This window comes from Nansenia antarctica (assembly GCF_963989245.1).
Source record: "Nansenia antarctica genome assembly, chromosome: 1".
NCBI classification, from domain to species: domain Eukaryota; kingdom Metazoa; phylum Chordata; class Actinopteri; order Argentiniformes; family Microstomatidae; genus Nansenia; species Nansenia antarctica.
The window spans coordinates 17,720,190-17,730,567 of NC_137674.1; the positions used below are offsets into that span (position 1 = coordinate 17,720,190).

The following is a 10,378-nucleotide window of genomic DNA, read 5'->3' on the forward strand; positions in this document are numbered from 1 at the left end:
CATGAGTGCCCTGTCTGCAGGAGAAAGTCCTCCATGGAGGACGTCAAGCCTGATCTGGCCAACCTAAAGCTGAGGAACATCGTGCACGCGTACCTAGAGAAGGAGGGGGGGGCGGAGAAGGGGAGAGAGGTGGGAGCAGAGCATCCAGGGGTGTGCGCCACACACAGGAAGAAGCTGAGGTTCTTTTGTGCCGAGTGTGAGGAGCTTGTGTGTGTCGAGTGTGCGGAGACAGAGCTCCATTGGACGCACACGCGCGAGACAGTGGAGGAGGCCGCGAGGTCGTGTAAGGTACGGGTTCTGTGTGTCCTGGTTCAAGTATTAAGACGACTGAAATAACGAATACATCTGGGGACATTATCCTGATATGTTTTGGTTCTGTTTAAAGATCAAACCCTTTTGGTAATCAATTCATGTTCTGGTTGAAACTATATTCTAAAGGACAAATTTAGCAAATCTCTCTCTTTTGTACATTTTAGGGGGTTTATTCAAATGTAAATATGAGTCCTGAACAGGGACGCGGGAAGGGGGGTGCTGAGGGTGCTGCAGCACCCCCTAGCGGCAGGCAGAAGGAGCTCCTCCTGCCTGAATTTAAAAAAAAATAATATTATTCAAACAATAATTTAAAACAATATAATAACTATTGTTGCTTTTGGGAATACAAATAAATGTGTTTTTTGTAATAAATGTAAAAATGTGTTTGTTCGTTTTAATGTTAGTGATCACATGGTCATATCTTGCTAGGGAATCTCTGAGTTCTTTAGCAAAAATGCTAAATCAGCCAGAACAATTGAAGTGGAGTTGGAAGAAGATGCTGAGCTTAACAACACTCCCATTAATGCTCTACTGTCGGACGTTGTTGAGAAAGAGCAACAGACGGCCAGAAACGTATTAGAACTGATATTCAGATCCATCCGATTCTTCGGCAGCGAAGGGCTTCCGTTAAGAGGCAATAACAATCGACATGGAGTGCTGTCTGTAATAATGGTCAACATCATGTTTGTGGACATTGTGGGACACTGTGAGCTGAGTGGAAATTACTGTAAATTCCAACACATTGTTGGTAAAATATTTAACGTTACGTCTTTGTAGTGTGCGGGTGCGTGCGTGCTTAACTATTATTGCCCGTGCATTGGGGCCCGTCGTTATGCCACTGTGTGCGTGTGAGCGAACGAGCAATCAGCGAGAGGGAGGGAGGGAGGGAGGGAGAGAAATCGTTATACTTTTTCCCCTGGCAATTTTTTTCCCTGTAGCGTATATAGACAGCACCTCAGCACCCCCAGTCAAAATACCTTCCCGCGTGCCTGGTCCTGAACATGGAGAATAGTTTGACACGTTTTTGTATTTTATTTTATGGAACACTGATGCCCTTTCTACTGAACAATTATGGATCACACAAATAATGTATGTGTTGCCCTTGGAGAGGCTTAAATCCGACATGATTAATTGCAGGATAAGGCGGATGTGTTTTTAGAAGTGTGGTCCCCTTTTTTGTATCTTTTATGGAGGAGAATCAATGACAATGTTACTAATTACGTTACCCACCCAGCACCCACACCCACAGATCTTTGATTTATATGAGCTCTTATATTTACCTGGTTGTTAATCTTGGTAATGCCTCACACCCAACCCCCCCCCCCCCCCCCCCCCACTGCACACACACACACACACACACACACACACACACACACACATTTGCACACGTTGCTTGATTATTGGCATATGTCTTTTTTTTTTTTTGCTGTTGTGTTTTGTCTTATCGTTGTTATTTTATGTGGTTATTTGTTTTCCTTTTCTTGTCTGTCCTTGTTGTGAGCTTGTCTGACTAGATATTTGCTGTCTGAAATAATGAATACAGCTAAATACTGTACCATCTACCAACATGTCGTGAGCTTAGAATTATAAGGTTCTATCTCCGTTTAGGGGAGTTCAGAGATATTGAGCGTCAAAGTTTTTACATTCCATTATGTTTTGTGAGATGGAACCTTTGTATTTTATGAATTACTAACTCAAAAATAACACCACACAGGCATTAGTAAACACCTAATGGATCAGATTATGTAAAAAACTCAATTTTGACAAGATAGAACCTTATAATTCTAACGTCACGATGTCATAGAACTGTTGTACATCATACTTCAATCTCCTTTCCCTCTGTGCCCTCTAGTGTTTGCTCCTTCACTGCCCTTCCTTCACCACTATCTACGTTTGTTTTGTATCAACCCAGGGCAAACTTACAGCCCTGCTACAAGCCCTGAGTGAGACAGCGGGCTTAAAGAAGGCCAGAACCGAGAGTCAATACACAGCACACTACATCAAGGTACCAGTGACAAACATTGTACATTTAGGTTTTTACATTTACATTTTAGACATTTAGAAGATGCCTTTATCCAACTTACAACAAGTGTATTTGTCTAAGTAAATAAATCATCTATACATCGGTCATCATAAGAAAAACAAATCTATGCCAGGACCAAGGGCCATTGGCAGTCACAATGCTAGTAGAAGAAAGGATAACTTCTTTTGTTTTCTTTTCACAGTAGAGAAACTGGACAGGGGGGTAGTGGGGGGTGAAGAGGTCTTTAGGAGGGATAGTCGTGATGTGGCCTGAAGAGATGGGTCTTCATTCTACAGTGGAAGATAGGTAGTGACTCTGCAGTCCTGACAAAAGATAGGTAGTGAGTCTGCAGTCCTGCCAGAAGATAGGTAGTCACTCTGCAGTCCTGACAGAAGATAGGTAGTGACTCTGCAGTCCTGACAGAAGATAGGTAGAGACTCTGCAGTCCTGACAGAAGATAGGTAGTGACTGCAGTCCTGACAGAAGATAGGTAGTGACTCTGCAGTCCTGACAGAAGATAGGTAGTGACTCTGCAGTCCTGACAGAAGATAGGTAGAGACTCTGCAGTCCTGACAGAAGATAGGTAGTGAGTCTGCAGTCCTGCCAGAAGATAGGTAGTGACTCTGCAGTCCTGCCAGAAGATAGGTAGTGACTCTGCAGTCCTGACAGAAGATAGGTAGTGAGTCTGCAGTCCTGACAGAAGATAGGTAGAGACTCTGGTGACAGGCAGCCAGCCAAGGTGACAGGCAGGTGACAGGCAGCTAGCCCAGGTGGAAGAGTGGAGTGATTGGGGAGGGGTTTGAGGGCTGACCATTGGTTGCAAGCAGGGACTTGTAGGTGAGCACCAGGGTCTTGGATCTCATGCGAGCTGCTACCAGGAGCCAGAGAAGGGTGCGAAGGAGGGGGGTGACATAATGTAAATAAATTATAGCAATATGGATATATACAACCAGGGATGGAATTTAAGGATTTTGGGTACTAGTCAGCCTAGGTAGACTGCAATTTCTATTACCTCAGATGACTTCCTGTTTGCCCATGGTCCAAAACATGCAACAAGCAAAAATACTGTTTCTTAATACAGACATAAACAATATTTCAATTAATATCTGTTCTACATACAATTTATATTACCCAAACATGTAAACCCACATAACATTGTGAACTGTTGGGTAATACCCTTTGTCTTTGTATTTCCCACTAGTAGTGAGTAGGCATCATTAGCTAGAATGCTAGCTAGCTAGCACTAACAATAAATAGCTTTTTAGCTGGCTGTGTTGCAACTACCTTTCTACTTGTTAAGCGCTTTGAGTTGCATTTCATGTACGAAAGGCGCTATATAAATAAAGCTTAACTTACTTACTTACTTACTTACTTACTTACTTACTTACTAACAGACCCAGGCCAAGCAAACAGCAGGACAAATCAAGAGTGAGTTTGCAAAGCTGCATCAGTTCCTACGAGTGCAAGAGGAAATCAGACTAGCAGCCCTGAGGCAGGAGGAGAAGGACAAGACCGAGTTGTTAACCCAAAGAATCCACCATCTCAGCAATGAAATGACCTCCCTCTCTGAGAGGATCACAGACATACGGAACAGGATGGAGGGGGACGATCTCTCTTTCCTACAGGTCGGTGGATCGCTCATTCACTGTTGAGATCAACTGTGTTGACATGGTATCAATGCTAGAAATAGTATTAGTTGAGGCATTCTATGTCAAAATAATTGCAATGTATGTGTGTACAATTCCAACCAATGCATTTACTCTTATTTCAGGCATACACATATGTGAAAGACAGGTAGGCAATACTTCAATACTAGTTTGCACATTAGCTAGAGGGGAGCGTGTCGATGTTCCCACAGCCCAATGGTCCCACATTTCTAAGTAATCTAACTAACCCTAACCCTAACCCTAACCCTAGCCCTAACCTTAATCCTAACCCTAGCCCTAACCCTATCCCTAGCCCACCTATGAAATATTAGAAATGTGGGACTATTGGGCCTAATTTTGAAAGAAATAAAACACATTTGAAATGTGGGACCATTGGGTTGTGGGACCATAGGGACGACCCCAGCTAGAGCCTTAGCGTATCATCAGTGCTGTTCATCATCATGCCTGTCTGTGCGGTTGTTTCAGGGCCCAGTCTACACTCAAGGACCAAGAGCCTTTGTCAGGGGCTCTGATTGATGTGGCCCGACACCTGGGCAACCTGACCTTCAACGTCTGGAAGAACATGCAGGAGAAGGTGCAATACAGTGAGTACTGACCCAGCAGACACGGGTTCAAATGATATTCAAAATCATTTGAAATACTTAAGCTGGTCTTGATTGAGTTTGCCGGGCACAACGGAACCAATTCGTGACGTTAGCATTATAAGGTTCTATCTCCATTTTTGTAAAAATTTTGTTTTTTACATAATCTGATCCATTAGGTGTTTATTAATGCCTGTGTGGTGTTATTTTTTTTTATACAAAGGTTCCATCTCACAAAACATGATGGAATGTACCGTAAAAACGTTGACACTCAATATCTCTGAACTACCCTAAACTGAGATAGAACCTTATCATTCTAAGCTCACGAATCGAGTCGTCCCAAAAGCGCCAAATCCCGTCTATCTGGCACTTCAGGTAGGCTCAAGCAAACGCTCAAAGTGTTTGAATGTCTGCTGAGTCACCGTAAAGGCTGATTTAAAGTTCTGTGTAAAGTCGACGCCGTAGGCTACGCGTAAGCTTACGTAGTCCCGCATGACCTTGCGTAGCCTTGACGCGCTCCTCTCAAAAAATCTAACTACGCGTCAGAGCGTACGCGTCAGAGCGTCAGCTCTGTGATTGGTCCGCTTGGTAGCACAAGATTCCGACTCTCTCGTCGGCCAAAATGCGGAAGCCATGACAGAAATGTCATTTACTTTTTCTGTAATTACTCATTAATAAAGATTTGAAAAATTATGATAACCATCGTATTATCTTAGTTTAATGTCATTTCAATGCATCATAGAACTTTTATTTACAACAAGCATAACAACAAAAAGATCGCTATTATGCCGCTTTGAGCTTTGAGCTCCGTTGAGTTCCTAACCGGAAGAGGCACAGCACAGGGGCATAGAAAACACACTGCCACCTAGCGATGTGACGGTGTAATTGCAGCGCGGCCTACGCAGAAATGTAAAGTGCGAGACTCCTTACGTAGGCTAAGTAAGCTACGCACGTAAATTCGATGCAGAACTTTAAATCGGCCTTAAGCCCGAACCTGGCTACTGCCAACCGACCAACGTCATCCTCCAGGAGGCGCTGCTGTCAATGATTGACCACGATCGATTACATGAACAGTAACACGTCCAATATCCACACTCCGGTATCAAGACAAACTCAACCATGGCCTTGAATCGAGTGACGCAACGGAAGCTTCACACTGCTCAAATGGAAATTAGTCTATATAATACTGCCGAGTCACGTTTTGTTAACTGAATCGGTGAGATTATGCTGATTCATGTCGTGATGACTGATTCAGTGACACACAACATACAACATTAATTACAACATTTCCCCATTGGGGACAATAAAGGTTTTCATCATCATCATCATCACACTGCTGACTCATGTTCTATCCGTACCAGTGGCGGCTGGCCAATAGAGGGCGCTAGGGCGCCGCCCCCACCTTCCAAAGCGCCGCCACTTCCTAGTTGCTACTTGTAAACGTTTTTTTTTTTTAAATAAACATTGTTTATTCATAAAATGCGGCTGATATTCTGTCGGCGCCTATCAGCATTCATTAAAAATCCTCCAATACAATACACATTTTATCTGTGTGTGTGTAAAATTCACTGTGAAAATACATAGGGTAGGGAGTCGAGTCGCAAAAAATGCGCCCCGAGCATGCGCAGATTATAGGCTTACCTAGGCTGCTGCCTAGGGCCACTACCACTAGGGGTAGTAAAAATAAAAAAATGCGTGAGACTTGAGAGCCCTGAATATCCGGTTGTTAAGTCTGACGTCAAACGTGACGTTTTGCAATTTCCGGGTCTAAACCAGAAATTCTCCACACCAGAATACCAGTGTACTACAGCGGTAGAATGACAGTTTAATCGTTTTTTAGACTCGGATCTATTCATACAACAAGGGACACAGCACTTTCCCGTTTTCCCCATATTGTCAGGGTATTTGAGCCTCGGAAAAGCGCTATATAAATATAATTTATTATTATTATTATTGCGGCCTCAGCCAACTTTGGACCCGGAAACACGTCGCGACTTAACAACCGAATAGCTAAGTTAAAAAAATTGTTATAATAAAGTTATAATAATAATGCAGCTGCGACGACCAATGTTGTTGAGAGTGAGCATGTCGGACAGCAACAGAGAGACAGACAACAGGAGAGGAGAGCAACAGAGAGACAGACAACAGGAGAGGAGAGCAACAGAGAGACAGACAACAGGAGAGGAGAGCAATAGAGACAGAACTGAGGTGAGGTGAGCAACAGAGATAGTTCAGGATGATAACAAACAGTTCAGTATGACAGAGACAACTAATAGAAAGACAACTGTATGATTATAGAGTTTACATGTCATGTTCAAGGAAATATTGTATGATAATAGAAAGGTACACTTTAATTTAATTAAAGAAGTAACAAAGAACACATTTATTATCACAATTGCATTGTGTTCCATGTCTTTCTCCATTGAATAAATAATGCCTAGTTGAATGGCTAAACAAGACAACTGTCTGGACAGTACTGCTAGAATTATTCACCTTACCGCTGCACAGATAGACAAAGGGTATAAGTCCATTCTGTTAACATTAGGTCTACTCTGCTAACAAATACTATTCCAGTTGATTTGTCAGTTGTTGTGCATTATATTTTTGTTGTGTTTGCAGTTTGCAAAAGTTTAATAAGTTATATATAAAAATAATTAAGTTATATATATATATTCTCATGCTAAAATCGACTGTAAATCCAGATTTTAAAGTTGATATTCTTCCCCGTGGAGCATGCCCCCATAACCTGTGCCCCACCCAACATTTTTATCACCAGCCGCCACTGATCCGTACAGACTAGTATAGTATACAGTGGACACTCTGGGTGTAATTGCAGTATCGAGAGTAGATCGTCCTACAAAGACACTTAGATTTAGATTTAGTCATCTAAAAATTAATTAGACCGCTATGCTTTCTTTTACTTATCTTTTGTTTCTTTTTATTATTACTACTCAATCTTTTCAGTTTGTAAAGCGTCTTTGAGTGTCTAGAAAAGCGCTAAATAAGTCTAATGTATTATTATTATTATTATTATTATTATTATTATTATTATTATTATTATAGAAATATTATCCAAATCCAGTGACAAAATCAGAATCAGAAAATCAGAATAATCCTATCCATATCTGTGGCTCTAACCTGTCCCACTCCCCCTGCCAACAGCTCCCGTGACCCTGGATGTGAATTCCGCCCACCCCGACCTCCTGATATCTGGGGTCCTGCTGGAGGTGCGGGACGGAGGGGCGTCCCAACCGGTGCCCGACAACGCCGAACGCTTTGACAGCTCGGTGAGCGTGCTGGGCTCCGAGGGCTTCTGCTCAGGGACGCACGGCTGGGTGGTGGAGGTCGGCCTGAAGACGGCGTGGACCCTGGGCGTGGCCAAAGAGGGCGTGTCCAGGAAGGGCAGCGTGAAAGTCTGCCCGGAGGAAGGGATCTGGGCGGTGGGGCTGTGGGAGGGGAGGGAGTACAGCGCTGGCACCGCCTCCCTCGGGACCCCCCTGGTCTTGAAGAAGAAGCCCCAGAGGATCAGAGTCCAACTGGACTACGAGGGGGGAGAGGTCTCATTCTACGACCCGAGTGACATGTCGCTCATCTACAGGTTTGTGGACAAGTTCGACAAGGAGAGGCTGTTCCCGTACTTCTCGCCCTGTCTGCATTCTGACGGTAGTAACCTGGGAGCGCTGAGGATCTGCCCTGAGAAGGTGTCCGTGACTGTGGCGCCTGCCCTGCTCACTAATACTAATACTTACGACTTTGTCGTCTAGTACAGCGATTCCCAACCTTTGGGCTGCGGCCCTCTGGTGGTCCGCGAGAGTACTGCAAGTGGGCCGCCAAATCATGGGCGAAATATTTTTTTTGTAATCGTTTTTTTTTTTTACAAAAATGTTTTAATTTTAAAAATACATGCATGCTACTGTATTTTTTTTCTTTAAAACCTTCAAAAATGCATCATCAGTGTGCCACTACTAGGCCTATTGCACTGTATGTATGATGATTGTATGATGATGCATATGATATATCCAATAAGAATAAGAGGATAATGATGAGACACTCAAACGCGTCCGTAAAATGCCTGTGTGGGCCGCGAATATATTTGAGATTTTTAGGTGGGCCTTGAGTCCAAAAAGGTTGGGAACCGCTGGTCTAGTAGTATGTCCACACATACTGTCATGTTTTAACACGTTCGCAAACACTCTTTGTCACAGGTGCGTAGGAGAAAACAGAGAGTAGAGTCATTACATGTAAAGTGGAAAATAAAAAGTTAACCCCCCCCCCCCCCCAAATACAGAAATTCCAGGGTGAAATTCCAGGTGTACAATAGCAATCACAAAAAAAGGATGTCTAATGTTTTCTAGACATTTCAATATGATTACTGCAAAAATGCACCAAATCATTCTGTTTTGAATGTGTTCTTCACAGTTTTGAACACAGTGTCTTGCAAATACATAATGTTTTGCAGGTGGGGGAGTTTGAATAATAATAATAATAATTCATTAAATTTATATAGCGCTTTTCCGAGGCTCAAAGACGCTGAATGAGAGAAGTGTTCATGGATTTTGGAGAACTTGGCCATTGAATGCATTCTGTGTGAAAGCAGCAATGTAAAAATTAGTCACAGTTTGGTCCACATGGACTTCTGTTTCGCTGACTGTATGAAGAGTTTTGACAATGTGACTTCAGTATTGAACACTGCCACTTAGCAATCGGAAAAAACTGTAGGGACTCTTGCTTGCAAATGAACATTTAATAGGTGAGACATGTTGGACAAAGACTTTGGCCAGACATAATCTCAATGGAAGGAAAAAAGAAAAAAACCCTCATAATCAATAATGACAAACTGACTGGTGAATATGAACTAACCCTCCGTTTCTTCTGACACGGAGGCTATAGCTATCTCCATTTTTGTTTTAAGCAGCCATGTGATCTGTACTACTATTATATATATGAATTTACTGGGGACCAAGTGTCATAATTGTAACTGTTGTTTTGCAGTGTTTCTTATTTTGTATTCCAAATAAAACGTGTCATTCTCAGATATACTCGACATTCATTGGCCTCCATGGTTTCTTTTTCATCGAGAAAACAACACACATAAGTGGAGAATTTGAACAAAAACAGCATACAAGTCAGGACCAGTTTATCAGCCTTCCTATCGGTGTTCTTAACCAATGAGAAAGACAAAGTGACAGTTGTTTGTTCCACACCTTAACCCTAAGGATGTAGGTGTCTTTGTAAGGATGTACTGTAACCTGCCTTAACCCTAAGGTCAAGGCAGGTTAAGGCAGGTAACAGTACAGTCACTATTATACACCGCAGGAAGCAGTTCTGGCTGTGAACAGCTCTGGCTCTATATCCCCCGGGGTCGCAACTGCTAATACTGCTAATACTATCTAATACTACTCTAGATAGGGAGGAGGAGGAGGAGGAGGAGGAGGAGGGGGAGGAGGAGGAGGAGGAGGAGGGGGAGGAGCAGGAGGAGGAAGAGGAGGGGGAGGAGGAGGAGGGGGAGGAGGAGGAGGAGGAGGGGGAGGAGGAGGAGGAGAGGAGGAAGGGGAGGAAGGGGAGGAGGAGGAGGAGGGGGAGGAGCAGGAGGAGGAAGAGGAGGGGGAGGAGCAGGAGGAGGAGGAGGGGGAGGAGGAGGAGAGGAGGAGGAGGAGGGGGAGGAGGAGGAGGAGGAGGAGGAGGAGGAGGAGGAGAGGAGGGGGAGGAGGAGGGGAGGGGGGGAGGAGGAGGAGTTAAAGAGATCCCAGTCCAGACCACCAGAGAGAGAGGACCACCACCAGGGAGTGATGAAG

At 43.6% G+C, this 10,378-nt stretch overlaps 2 protein-coding genes across 2 annotated transcripts in view; one reads left to right on the plus strand and one right to left on the minus strand.

Moving 5' to 3' along the window:
- Nucleotides 1–8,347, plus strand: part of LOC308161215 (nuclear factor 7, ovary-like) — a gene marked incomplete at both ends in the record, with an annotated part of 8,497 nt that extends 150 nt beyond the window's left edge. Inside the window, 4 exons of the mRNA XM_080535196.1 lie at nt 1–288; nt 386–399; nt 4,468–4,586; nt 7,746–8,347. The exon at nt 1–288 is cut by the window's left edge and continues 150 nt beyond it. Coding sequence (XP_080391322.1) covers nt 1–288; nt 386–399; nt 4,468–4,586; nt 7,746–8,347 — 1,023 coding nt within the window. The remainder of the gene's footprint in view (nt 289–385; nt 400–4,467; nt 4,587–7,745) is intronic.
- Nucleotides 1–10,378, minus strand: part of LOC308170961 (claudin-4-like) — a 233,334-nt gene that overhangs the window by 200,332 nt on the left and 22,624 nt on the right. The gene's annotated exons all lie outside the window — the stretch shown is intronic.